The sequence below is a fragment of the Lepidochelys olivacea genome, assembly GCF_965140295.1.
Source record: "Lepidochelys olivacea isolate rLepOli2 genome assembly, chromosome: 19".
Lineage (NCBI taxonomy): Eukaryota > Metazoa > Chordata > Testudines > Cheloniidae > Lepidochelys > Lepidochelys olivacea.
Window position 1 is genome coordinate 3,796,666 of NC_140429.1, and position 13,922 is coordinate 3,810,587.

Consider the following 13,922-nt stretch of genomic DNA (forward strand, 5'->3'; position numbering starts at 1 on the left):
GCCACCATGCTGCACACGGGCTGGACAAGCATTAGACCAGGGGTTCTCAAATTGGGGGTCTGGACCCCTCAGGGGATTGCGAGGTTATTGCATGGGGGGGTCACGAGCTGTCAGCCTCCACCCCAAACTCCACTTTGTCTCCAGCATTTATAATGGTGTTAAATACATAAACAAGTGTTTTTAATTCATAAGGGGGGTCGCACTCAGAGGCTTGCGATGTGAAAAGGGTCACCAGTAAAAAAAGTTTGAGAGCCACTGCGTTAGACTCTCCCTGCAGGGCTGAAGTGTAAGGAAAGCGGGGGGAGGGGGAGGAAATGATCGGCGTACCTAAAAGCAGGTGCCATCTGGCTCTGAATCGCAGGGGCTAGGGTTGGGGGCAGGGAGGGGGGGTTGAGCACACTTTGGCTGCTCACAAGCGAATCCTCCCTAATCCTGTGTTTAAAAGGGAGCGAGCGGACCCTGGCATTTTCCCTGCCTTTGGGGTGGGCTGCGTGTCCTGTGTGTCCTAGACACACCCACGCAAGAGCTGGTTTACTGTATATAGCTGGGTCCAGCGCTCCCTATATATAGCGACATTCCTCAGAGGGTGGACCATTCTGCCCCAAGGCTGAAGGTAAGTTGCTGCTCTGTTGATAAGAGAATTTTACCTTGCAATGGTGCTAAAAACAAACACTTTGAAAATGACAGGAACCTGCAGTGCCATAAATTTTACTCCCCCCCCCCATAACATAAGTAACATTTTTAACTTTGCCTGGGCTTCAGGTACCTTCTGATTAGGGTTGCAAAGGTTAGATTTTTATTGGTAAACGTGGATTGCTGCATACACACACACCCACAAAAGAATATTTCCAATAATTGAAGTTTATGGATAGGCAAAGTAAGACAAATGCTGCTAGAGAACTTAGAGTTTGAATGAAGGATATTTATTTACTTTGGATATTTGGATATGTGATGTTGACAATTCATCGTAAAGGTTATAAGGCTTTAACTTTTTGAATAACAAGGTCTTCTGCCATTAAATAATTATTCACACACACCCTTACCCCGTTGCCTGCCCATCCCCAATAATTTCCTGCAACGGTGAAAATTTAAATCTATAAAAATGCTTAAACCCCACACTGTGACCATTTAAATAGACACATTTTTAAAGACAACAGTATCTGTTAATTTATTTTAAAAAATGTAATTCTGCCAACCTTATCTCTGTGAGGCTCTCCCTGGAGCAGACGATATTTACAACAGATGTGGAAAGACGGCTTCCAACCAAGTAACTTCCCCATTAGCAAGAGCCTTTTTAATCTGATTTCTTTCCCGTGCGTAGCCACACTTCTAATTAAGAAACCTAGTACAGTAGAAACTCCGAGTTAGGAGCTGACCAGTCAGCCACACACCTCATTTGGAACCAGAATCAGGCCGTAGCAGAGACAAACGAAAGCAAGTACAGCACAGTGCTGTGTTACATGTAAACTACTAAAAAAAAAGGGAAAGTTTAAAAGAAAAAGATTTGACAAGCTCAGGAAACTCTTTCTGTGCTTGTTTCATTTAAATTGAGATGGTTAAAAGCAGCAATTCTCTTCTGCATTGTGAAGTTTCAAAGCTGTATTAAGTCAATGTTCAGTTGTAAACTTTTGAAAGACCAGCCATAACGTTTAGTTCAGCGATAGGAACATTTCAGCTTTAGGCACAACCTCCATTCCCGGCAGTTCGGAACTCTGAGGTTCTACTGTATTTTTTAAGTCCGAGTTTGCTTTTACTTTCGTTTCTCCTTTTCATTTCTCGCAGCTTGGGCTGGGAAATTGAAACCTAGGGCTCCTCTTTCACCTGCTTGTCATCAGTGATTATGCAAACTTCTCTAATGCTCTTGAATTGTGAGGTTTGGGTTGGGTGGTTGTTTTTTTGGAGGGGGGGCAGGGAGAAGGGAAGGGTTGTCTTTGATTGTGGACCAAATTTCAAGTGAGTACCCCTTGAAAAGCCCCCCGAGTCTAACTTTTCTGCAGAGAGCTTTGAGATTCTTAGTGGATGCATTTGAGTCGGTCTCAGACAATCTTCTGGAACCAGGTGGGGACAGTGAACAACACTGTTTTAAAAAATATTCTGGAAGGGTTCAAGGCAGGTGGCTCTGAAAGCTGTTTCCTTTGAGGCTCTCACTAATGTATAGCGGGGGGAGAGCAGGGATGGAGGAGGCTAGTACAACAAAATTGCAGGGCAGTTAGGGCACGGGTGGGCAACCTATGGCCCGCGGGCCAAATCCGTCAGCCGTTTTAAGCCGGCCCTCGAGCTCCCCCTGGGGAGCGGGGTCTGGGGCTTGCTCCGCTCCAGCACTCCAATCGGGGAGCAGAGTCAGGGCTGCTCCACGAGGCTCCCAGAAGCCGCGGCATGGCCCCCCTCTGGCTCCTATGCGCTCCAATGGCCCCCCTCCAGCGCTCCAACGGGAGCTGCAGGGGCAGTGCCTGTGGATGGGGCAGCGTGCAGAGCCACCTGGCCATGTCTCTGCATAGGAGCTGGAGAAGGGACATGCTTCCAGGAACTTCTTGAGGTAAGTGCCACCCAGAGCCTGCACCCCTGAGCCTCTCTCCACACTCCAACCCCCTGCCCCGGCCTTGATTCCCCTCCCGCCCTCCGAACCCCTCAATCCCAGCCCAACGCACCCTCCTGCACTCCAAACCTTTCATCCCCAGCCCTACCCAGAGCCTGCACCCCTTCCCACAGCCCAACCCCCTGACACAATCCCCCTCCCGCCCTCCAAACCCCTCGGTCCCAGCCCAGAGCACCCTCCTACACCCCAAACTCCTCATTCCCAGCCCCAGAGCTTGCACCCCCAGCTGGAGGGGAAATGTTCAGCAAGAATTTAAACTACAATCTGCCCAAGAATGAAAGGGGTGAGAGACAACCCCCTTCGCATGGCGCAGGGAGGTCCTGCATGGGTGGGGACAGTCTGGGCAGGGAGCGAGGCTGGATGGGTGGTAGCACAGAGCCACGCATCCCCCACGTGCAATCGGAGGGGTGCTAAGCACGCACGAGAGCCGAGCCCTGGGGTTGGCTAGGTGGGCGATGGGGTTTGGCGAGACATCTTGCAGACCAGCTGCGAGAATGGGTTACCCCTGGACACTAGCTCAGGCTGCATGTGGGTAAGAAGCTGAGGGCTAGTTAGTGACACTGGGGCATGTACAAACACCAGCAAGTACACGTGTGCTGGCTTGTGCGGCCAGTGGTGTAGCCCCACACCTGTGGCACTGGCCCCCAGGGGCTGTATTTGGGAGGATGCTCAGAACCGGACTAACTGCATTTCCCACTTTCTGTGCAGGGCCAACGATACCCAGGTGACAGACTCAGAGCCACACGCAGCAAACATGCTTGGTAAGAGCCTTTTATTTACCTGTGCCTGGAACAAGAATTGCCCCCCGACGGAGTCACCACGCTGTGCTAGCAGCCAGCCACCCCTTGAAACCCAGAACAGGGGGAGGCCCTGGACACTTCCAGTGCAGCCCCAGTGCTCCCTTCCTGCAGTGGCGCGTGCGTGAGGAAGTGTCTGCCCTTGTAGTGAAGAGAACAATTCAGAACTAGCCCCACTGGCTGGGTTCCTTCTACCTGGCGCTGGCCAGACTGAGGCTCATCACCACCATAGGGCAAACAGCCTCCTGAGTGGCCCTGCTCCCATGGGCGGCCGGGCTGGGGCTAGGATGGGGTGGAGACTTCAGAGCCACTTCAGTTCTTCTTTTTTAAATGTTCCTTTTGCAACAGACTGGAGCATCCCCAAATCCCTTCCCTCTTGTTCTGCTATGCTGAGCCTCGGTTACATTGGGCTGAGGCTCTTCATGGCTTCCCCGGCCTTGGCTGCAGCCTCCTGGCCAGTGAGATGCTGCTTGACAGAGACAGGGAACCCATCAGGTAATTCCCCAGGCTGAGGAGGCATCACTCTCCTTATCAAACACTTCACATTGGAAACAGGCCCTCCAGCTGCTTTAGATACAGAGGTTCAAATAAAAAAAATATCCTGGTGCTCACTAATGGCACAGACCTCCCCAGCTTTACATGATTACATGTTTATAGCACGTGAATGTCTTTGCTGGGTCACTAACATCAGATTCTCATTCCCTAGACAGTCTTGTTACTTTGGTTGGAGCAGGAATTGGAGCAGGTAAGGGGCTAACCCCTGGCACTGGCTGGTTGACACTTGACATCTGTACTTATCAAAGACTTATTCGGCCCGGGACTCTCCTGGCTCACCAGCTGCCCCAGCAGTGCAGGGATCCCTCCTAGTGCGAATGAACCTCAGGAGAGTCAGGCATCCAATGTTATAGACTGGTGGGGAACAAGAACTCTGCCTGTCGGCTTGACTTCTTCCCCAGCCCACATGAGGCCGCAGGGTCGCTGTGGGAGCAGGGTCAGGGGCTGGAGACAATACCTTTGAAACCCTGCAAGCCCACCGTTCATTTTGCTGGTGTGAAAATGGAGAGCCTGTACCCACTGGGCTATACCGGGCCTAGGCCTTCCTTATACAGTACGTGCCCTTGGTGAGAGCTCCATCCCCAGCTATTGCCCTGGTGCTGTCCTTCCAGGGGCAACCGGCCCCAGAGGGGTACGGCAAGGCCTGTAGCATCAATGCACTCTGCTGAGCAGAGATAGGAAGGCAAGATGCTGCTTCTGAGCTCCACTTGTGCACCCTGCTAGGGCTTGCTTTGCAGATTAGCGAAAGTTCAGTTCAGTTCACCCCATATCACTCTGACCCTGTTGCCCTCCCTGGTTGCTAACCACACGATCCATTGGACCACCCAGGAGAGGAGCTGGGGGGGTGGATGGGTGCAGGTCCATGGAGGGCTGGCTCTGCTGCAGAAGCAATTGCTGTAGGAGCCTGGACTTTGCTTATCATCACTGTGTCATGAACGTAGGCGTGGCATTCGTTGGAATCCCAGTAGTAGTCGGGGCAGTCGGCTTTACTGGAGCAGGCATTGCAGCTGGGTCCATTGCTGCCAAGATGATGTCCGCAGCGGCCATAGCCAGTGGAGGAGGGGTAGCCGCTGGGAGTGCTGTGGCAACCCTGCAATCCATTGGTAAGTAATGGGGAGCTAACCTGTCACTGAAATGCACGTGTGTCTGGTAGTGCACTCCTGCCCTATGAACAACTCTTCATGGAGAGAGTCTGGCATTTCTGCGGTGGTTCTGACTTCTCTTGCATGTAATGAGGAATGAGTCTCTCCCCTGACTGGCCAAACCTGCTCCCCACAGATCCTGCTAATAAACTGCTAAGCACTTAGATGCAACATGCTCTAGCTTCTCTGTTCACTAGGTGCTCACTCCGTACCATTGCTCGCTTCCATTGCTGTAGAGGAACAGATGGGATCTTCAGAGGTGCTCAGGGTTCACTCACTTAACTCTGTTCTCGCTGGGGATGCGCCCCATTGACTTTAAGGGGAATAGTGTCAGTGTTTGAGTGTTTGAAAATCCCACTCCTGTTCAAGGCTGCACCAACAAGACTGGTCAGCAAAGTACAGAACCGGCCTCTTGGCTCCTGGTAAAAGGGACTCTGCCAAGCAACAGTGTAACCTATTGCATCCATACAGAAAGCACAAAGAGTCATGACTTCTGTAGTGCCCGGATGTGGGAAGGGGATAACTGGCCTGCTAGTATAACGTCGTGATACTGACTAGCTGATTCTCTGTTTCCTCTCAGGTGCTGCAGGCCTCCCTGTAGCTGCCAAAGCTGCGATAGTAGGTGTTGGGGCAGCAGCCAGTGCCTTATTCTGAAAGCTCCAACGGCTCCTTTATGCTCTGGAAGACGCACTGACTCGTCTGCTGGCAGTTTCTCAATGGCACCATTAGGCTTATGCATCAAGTAGCAAGTTAGAGAAATGGCTCTGTAGTTGAATGCAAAAACAAGTGGCCTGTAGAAACAGCTCCCGCACATCTGTCGCTTGATCTACCTTCTCCACAACAGACGTCAAGTTCTGTTGGGATTATGGCTGAATTATTGCTGTTGGCTGAAATGTGAGAAATCAATAAACTTTTGCAAATTTAAATGCCCTGAGTTGTTATGGTTGAAAATTGTTGATTGTGTGTCAGTGGAAAAATAGCTCACCGAATGTGCACACACACCTTCATGCCACTGGATTGCCAGGACCAAAACAAAGTGTTGTCAAAGTGGAAAAAAGAGCTAGAAGCTCTAGACCTCTGCCAGAGATAGATCTATCCAGAGCCGGCTTTGCAATAAATCTGGGGTTTAATCTTGTGGCCACTCAATGTGGCTATGTCTAGCCATTCCTAGCTCAGTGGCGGGTTACTCAGTGGAGTATTGTTCCTTATTGTTTCTTGATGACTCAGCCCCAGGACACGCAATACGGTGAGATGGGAAAGCTCTAAGAAGAGCACCCCTGCTACTAGGGCCTTGTGGAGTGGATTGATGCAGCTGGTCCTCCAATCCCACATTACTGTAACAGTCTCAAACCAGGATGAAACCATTCTCTGTCTAGTCCAGACATTAGAGTTACGTGGGTATTAAAATCAAACAGAAAACAGAGTTTTGGGCCATGTCACTAAAAATCCCCCTCCCCCAATTACTCACCTTTCAGCCTCTTGTGATGTCACCATTTCACTAGTTCGCCTTGACCACTGAATCTTCTAGGCTAATGTAACAAGCAAAAAAAACCCAACCAAGCAGAATTTTAAACCACAGAGGTCCCCTCTAGCCACTCTACAGCCGCACAGAAGAGGGTGGAACCCCAGGGGGGCAGTTGTTTTGCAGCTTGTATCTACAGAATGTTTCTTGGGCAAGGAGATGGGGAGGTGGTACCCGGCCCGGCTAGGATGTGGCAAGGAAGGGGTTTACTGTCTTGGCATAGAAGGACTGTACCATTTGGGTCTGGATCACAAGGGGAGGCACTGCAAGTGGTTTTCTCTGTTTGTGCCCTACAAATGTTAACATGCAAATCCTCCAGCATCCGGGTGTCCGGCGGCAGGGAGGTTCAAGGGGAGCAGGGCGTGGGATCTTGCCATCCCTGCTGTTGGTGCAGGATGCTTTGTCCTCTCGACACACATACCCATGCAGTAGCAGACGCCTGGAAACTGAGTTCCTGATACAGCTGCATTGCACAGCAATCAATTCATTCTGCTCACCCGGTGCTGGAGGTAAGTTGCTGCTCTGAGGGTAAGAGACCCTTCATTCTAATAGCCCTGACCTGCCACTTCTAACTCTGTCCAGGGCTAGGGAATCTGCGTGCAGTGGGTGATGATTCAAGGAGAAGTGAAGGGATGCCTATAAATTACATAAAGCATTGTGGGGGTGGGCGTGGGGCTTAATTTTGCTTGTTTGTTTCAGTGTTACAAGGGGTGGATGGGTCAGTGGGTCTTGGCAAAAATCACCAAACTGTGTTATGTCGTTTATACACAATTCCTGAAAGACGAACTGCCGGGGAAGTGAATGATGCCTTTAAATGAAATCCTACTTTAAGCACCCATCATTCCTCATTCAGGCTTTGGAAGAAAGATTCTTCCAGGGTGAATAAAGTCCAACTTGGGCTGGAAAATAGAAATCTAAGAAATCAGTTTCGTTTCCTGTGTTGTTTGCGCACAAAGCTGTAAGCAGGCCTTCTGTTTGGGCCAATCAGCGTAGAGAAGCCCTGAGAACATGGTCCTGTTAGAGCTTGCATAGCTACAGCCGAGAGGGGGGCAAATGCTTCTTCAAAGCTTCTGAATCTCCATCTTCTACCAGCTTTTAGGGGAGACGAGGTGGGTGAGGTAATAGCTCTTCCTGGACCAACTCCTGTTGGTGTGAGAGATGAGCTTTCAAGCTACACAGGGCTCTTCGTCAGGTCTGGGACAGGGACTCCGGGTGTCACAGCTAAATGCAAGGTCGCACAGATTGTTTAGAATATGGAGTTGACACCTAGGGTACGGGACCAGTCCAGGTGATGTGGCCCCTTTAATGCCCCTGTGGCCGCAGGACAAAGAGGTGAATGGGTTACCGATTTTTGTCATACGCCCGAAACCCAGCGTCTTTACGAAGCCCAAGATTTTTAGTGGCTAGCAAAATTATGAATTTAAGCTCCCAGGATTGCCTTTTGAGTGTGCCAGTTTCCTTTGAGGACAAGGCCTGAGCATAAGAGCTCACAACAGAGTGAGCCTTTGGCAAGAAGCGTTCGCCCCCCGGGTGAGAGCACATTTTGTCTTTTATCATTTTCATGTGAGTCCATTCGAGAGCGCAGCAATTGTCTGGCTTCACCCACCGAGGGACCAGCCGGGCTTTTACCCCAGCTGGCTCATTACATGGTTTTTAGAAGCCACATCCCAGCTTACACTGCAGCTGCTATAGAAAGGGAGGAATTTGCACACGCCAAGGGAAGGAGACAGGGACAAAGTCAACCCTATGCTGAGGTGGTGGCAGTCCAGGCAGGGGAAGGGAAGAGCAGAGGAGGAGCTGGGCCGTGGTTGTTACCCTAGAATTTCTTGATACGTGTGCAGCTTCCCAACAGAGCTGTGCTCCCCACACGTGCACTGGGCATGACTCCTTGCAGCTAGGAGTTCACTTGTCCGTGACAAGGTCCCACACCCTCCATGTGGGGCTCAGCTATGCAGGAGGAGGATGGGTTACCCCAGCTATTAGCGCAGGCTCCGCAAAGGAAGAGGCCTGTGCTGAGGCTCGCTTGTGTTAGTGGCTCTGGGACACCTCCCCAGAGCTGCACTGGGCGTTGCTAGGAGGGAGTTGCCCTATGCTGTTGCCGACGTAACCCCAGGCCTCTGGCACCTGCCCGAGGCATGGGGCGTGGGCGGAGTCTCAGACCTGGTCTAAGTGTATGTTTGGCTTTTTGCTCAGGGCTGACGAAGCGGAGCTGCTATCCCAGTCATCAGGGCGTGTGGGTCAGAGTCTGAGTCATGGTTGGTAAGGTCCTTCTCTTTCACGAACTGAGCTTTGACCAGGAACGGTCTCCGTCCCAGGCAACACAAATGCGTCAGGGTATCGTGCAGGCAGCCAGTAACCCCGCAAGCCCAGAACAGGGGTTCTTGCATCTGGCTCTGGCCCCTGTAAGAGACCGGAAACTGGATGGAGATGGACCTCGGGTCTGATCCAGTTTGGCAATTCCTATGTACATGGGCAGGCCTGGGAAACTTGCTCTTCTAATGCAGCCCAGTGGTCTGTTCATACAGCACGGCTTGCGTGAGGATCTATTTGCCATTGAACTAAGGCAGAGAAAGGCTTACTGTGACAAGCATTAGCTTGGAAAGACTGGGAGGGGGCCAGATTCTGGTGAGCTACAGCAGTGTAAATCGGGAGTCATTCCACTGATCTCACTGGTCCCTTGGTTCTCCTTTATTTGATCCTTTTAAAATATCCCTTTTGGAGCATCCCTTTTAAAATATCCCTTTATTTCCCTTTTCACTGCTGCGCCTACCCGGCCCCGAGGATCCCAGAAGCCATCTTCCCAGCGTTGCTGGCCTCACCGGGAGCTAGGGTGACCAGAGGTCCTGATTTTATAGGGACAGTCCAGATTTTGGGGGCTTTGTCTTATATAGGCACCTATTACCCCCCCACCCCGGCCCGATTTTTCAGACTCGCTGTCTGGTCACCCTACCAGGAGGCCTGGGGCTGGTCAGTGCTCTTGAATCAAGAGAATGAGCAAGCCTTTCAGAGAGTGGAGCCCTGAGTACATAGCTCATTATCGAGTAGAAATGCTCAAAGATGATGGCAAAGTGGAATCCAGCATGTTTAGAGACAGGGAACGTTCAAACAAAATCCAGGTCACTCACGCTAACCAGCATCACAGGCCTCTCCCCATTTCTATTCTGACCTGCTGATCATCTGCTGAAGTCTTTGATGGCTCACTAGTATAAACATCTCCTTTCCTAGGATTTATCCCCATTGCTGTGGGAGCAACTGTTGGATTAGGTAAGTTGCAAGCTCAGGACAGTGGGTCAATATTGCAAAATACTTGAGATTGTAACTGAGATTTATTGCACCTTGGGTTTACTTGGCTCATTTGCTCTCCCAAAGCACAGGGGTCTCGCCTACTGAGAACGTGTTGGCCCTTATGACCCGTGTGGAGCAGAATGCTGCGGCACTTGGCTGTCTGATGCCTGCCCCAAGCCATGCGAAGCTGCAGGCGCTCACAGGAGAGCAGGGAGAGGGGCTGGAGACATAGGCGCCGACTCCGTGGGTGCGCCAGGGCTGCAGCACCCACGGGGAAAAATTAGTGGGTGCTCGGCACCCACCGGCAGCCAAGCTCCCCTCCTCCCACACCACCTCCTCCTCCCCTGAGAGCGCCGTGTCCGCGCTCCTCCACCTACCTCCCAGCGCTGCCCACCCGGCTGCCGCCAAACAGCTGTTTGGCCTCTCCGGGAGGGGAGGGAGGAGCGGGAACGTGGCGTACTCAGGGGAGGAGGCAGGGAAGAGCCGGGGCCGGGGCGGGGATTTGGAGAGGGAGTCGGAGTAGGGGCAGGGAGGGGGCGGAGTTAGGGCGGGAACTTTGGGGAACGGGTTGGAATGGGGGTGGGGCAGGGGCGGGGTCTCGTGGAAGGGGTGGAGTCAGGACGGGGGCTTGAAAATGTACAAGCCCTGTATTGAATTTTGCCACTGCAAAAATGGAGCCATGGGTGGTGGTTCAGAGCATGAGCAATTGAAGCAGTGAGGGAGCCGGTCTGGGGGTGGCTCTGGGGACCGAAGCTGGAGATGCAGTGCTCTGGGATCCCATTTTGCAGCACTTTTTGTCATGCAGGAGTTGCCACCGTTGTTGTCCCAGCAGCGCTCGGGGCAGCAGGCTTTACTGGAGCAGGCATTGCAGTTGGGACACCTGCTGCCAAAATGATGTCAGCAGCGGCTGTAGCCAATGGAGGAGGGGTAGCCGCTGGAAGTGCTGTGGCAACCCTGCAATCCATAGGTAAGTCTAGCAGGCATTAGGAGCTGAGCTTCGTTCATATGCATCAGTGTCTGATCTGGCAAACAATTCTGCAGTGAAGGATGATCTTAGTATTTCCACATTTGCTCTCACTTCTCTTGCATGTAAAGAACTGTCCCTCCACTGTCTTGGCAAATGAGCTCTGCTCCTCCCTGTTCGTATGGTCCTCCATGCTATCCTGTTATCAGTGGTCTCGCTAGTGGGGACCTGGGCTCACTGCCTAACTAGCACTGGCCTTATCCTGCACTCACCTAGGATCCTGTTCACGATCTTCTTGCAAAGGGGAAACCGTCAGATGCAGGACCTGTAGCTGCAAATGCTGTCAGGCAAGAGGTGGAATTCCACATTGCCAGGGGGGATGCTTCCTCAATCTCACAGCTCTAGCCAGCCAGGAGAAATTAAGCCAGGGACGCTAGCCTTATCCCAACACCGAACCGGGTGTATGTGCAATTACACTCGGCTGCCACTCCACTGCAGAGGAACACAAACAAGCAGATGCTTGAAAGAAAGTGTTTTGGTTTTCTAAGTGCCCAGGAGAAGGGAGTGAGGGGAAGGGGAAGAGCTTAGAAAGTAGCTGCTGTTACTCATATAAATCCACAGAAGGCCCTTAAAGGCGAGGGCAAAAGGAAGCCAGACGTGTTTAACTCCACTCTAGCTGTGGACTGGGCTCACTCATTATTCTGCATTAGACACAAATGACCCGAGCTAGAGGAATGCAGATTCCAGTGTGTTCTGTGAAGACAGGGGAACAAAGCACACGGCTGTCTTGCTCGTCCTGGTGACGGCAGGCCGATTTAAGAACGTAATCCATTAGATCCATGCCAAAAACGAAGGAGGGTTATTTGTTTTGTTGTGCCCCCCGTCAGACTGTGTCAGCAGGAGCTTTGCTGGAAATTGATGTACCACAGGCAGGGGTTAACTGGCCTGCTTGGAGAGCTCAGGAACTGGGGTAACATTTCCTCTGTTTCCTCTCAGGTGCTGCAGGACTTTCTCTTGCTACAAAAGGTATCCTGGCAGCTGCTGGGGGAGCACTTGCATACTTCTTTCCAAAGTGAAAGCTATGACTGTTCTTCCTCCTGCAGAAACAACCACTGCAGCCTGCCGCTTGCTTCTTCTGCCTTCTCCACAAACAGCCTTTACAGTTGGTTTGGCTGGTGACTGAGTTATTCCTGCTGGCTGAAATGTGAGAAAACAATAAAAGCCTTTTGCTGATTTAAATGTCGTTACAGAGCTGACAGCTGTTGAGTGTGTGGCAGAGTGGAAGCTGACCACGGCGTTTGTGCATGCATGCCACACACACACACTCGCTGAGCGTGACCACAGCCACGATCAGTTGGAGTCTGCTCATGCCCAGCACCTTCCCAGAAGAGGGCGTTGCAGGGCATTTGGGGTTCCAGCTCGTGTCCATTCCTAACTCAGGGGCAGGGTGCTGGGGAGCACGATGCTACCTCTCTTTCCGGTCTCGTAGGGATCTTTTCTGTTGCTCAATGCAGTCCAGCTGTGTGCAAAGCCCCAAAAGGGGAAAGCTCCAACAAGAACTAGTGTCTGCCAATAAGGCCCCTCTGGAGTGGAGATCACAAATGGTCCCCTGCGTCCAGGCCAGTGTGCTGGCGTCTCCAGCTAGCCCAATGGCACAAAAACTATTTCACATCCTGATTGCTGGGGGGCTGGAACAATGTGTAGCGTGGGAGCCATTGAACCACACTGTAAACCCTGGATATGACGGAAACCACGTTAAGCCGGGGGGTGCACCAGCAACCCCTGCGCTCTTAATTCCAGCCCCTGTGCTGAGCACTATTCACCTGCCGCCCCATGGGAACAAAGCGTAATCTGATCACCAATTCTGGTCGTCTACATCTTGCGCGTTCCCTTGCTGCAGCTGAATCAGAAGCCGCTGCCTGACTTAGACCCCCCTTCGCTGAAATGCTGACACTACCGATCTTTGCGTGTAGCCGGACGAGAACGAACTGTCTGAGAGCTTAATGCTCACGTGAAACAGCTCCTGGTATCTGTTACCTTGAGTTGAGCCAGTGCTTATTGGCTCAGCAAATACCAAAGACGCTAAGGAGCTGCTATGGGGGACCGGAGATCTGATGCAAAGGTAAAAACTAGTTCTACCATCATATAAAAATACTCTCCACCAGCTTTCTCAGAGAGAGATTAATCTACACTAACGTGGTGACCATTAGCCTCCGGCACAGAGGCTGAGTTTGATCAACTCAGGCAGCTGGCCCTGGTGGTGTGCACAGAAAAGTGAACAGTTACTGCAGGTTTCCGTAAACAAGGCCAGTTCAGTGGAGGGTGATGAGGTGTACCAACCCCACCTGGGGCCAGAAGGGGTCAGTGAGAGCCTGGAGGAGCTCAATCGCCCCTGCCCTGCTACACCTGCCATGCGTGTCAAGCCCAGAGGGAGGCATTAAAGGGCTGAACCTGGTACAGGTGTGGCTGGCTATGAGGGAGAGCAGGTGCTTGGCTCTCACTCAAGTAGGGAAGCTTGGCCGGAGCTAGGAGCTCTGCTGGCAGACAGGGTCTCCCTGAAGGTAGCTAGGCCTGCAACAGGGAGCCCAAGGCAATTGGGAAGGGAAGTGGCAGGGAGTGAGTCTGCCCAGGGCTGCATGCTGGGTCAGAGACTACCCTTCCAGAGAGAGAGAGAGAACTTCCCTCCTGCAGAATCAGCTGGCCAGCAGGAAGCTCTGCAGGGAGCCTGGGGAAGAGGCTTGGAGGGAGTGGCCCTGATACACCAAGAGCCTGGGAAAAGGCTGCGAGAGAGGCCTAAGACACAGCAACATAGGAAGAGATTCCACAGAGAAAGCAAGGGGTCTGCGTAGTCAGGCCTTGGCTGCTGATTCAAGGGTCCCTATCTGCCCACTGAGGAAGGTGGAGCAGAAACCCCCCAACAAGGGGGGAGGACTGATGAAGTCCCCTGATGCTACGTGTAAGGACTAGTGAGACTGGCGTGAGACCCAAAGTCCACTGTGAGGTTGGTGGACTGCTTGTCGGACCATTGGTTTACCGTGGAAGGAGTGGGACTATGCGTGAC

The 13,922-nt window shown here is 52.1% G+C and overlaps 1 protein-coding gene and 1 long non-coding RNA gene across 3 annotated transcripts; both read left to right on the forward strand.

Moving 5' to 3' along the window:
- Positions 1-466: 466 nt before the first annotated feature.
- Positions 467-6,016, forward strand: LOC311533282 (interferon alpha-inducible protein 27-like protein 2A). Of its 2 annotated transcripts, none has more exons than XM_084652573.1 (5): positions 467-613; positions 3,305-3,357; positions 4,100-4,138; positions 4,890-5,051; positions 5,671-6,016. In XM_084652573.1, exons 2-5 carry the CDS (start codon positions 3,351-3,353, stop codon positions 5,742-5,744), a joined length of 282 nt encoding a protein of 93 aa, XP_084508699.1. In that variant the 5' UTR covers positions 467-613; positions 3,305-3,350; the 3' UTR covers positions 5,745-6,016. The 2 variants fall into 2 exon arrangements, with proteins under 2 accessions (XP_084508699.1, XP_084508698.1); XM_084652572.1 differs by lacking the exon at positions 467-613 and adding an exon at positions 1,902-2,058.
- Positions 6,017-6,914: 898 nt separating this feature from the next.
- On the forward strand, positions 6,915-10,796 carry LOC311533283. Its single transcript, XR_014714543.1, has 4 exons — positions 6,915-7,121; positions 8,806-8,867; positions 9,838-9,876; positions 10,703-10,796. It is a non-coding gene; the product is annotated as an uncharacterized lncRNA (long non-coding RNA).
- The last annotated feature ends 3,126 nt before the right edge of the window (positions 10,797-13,922 follow it).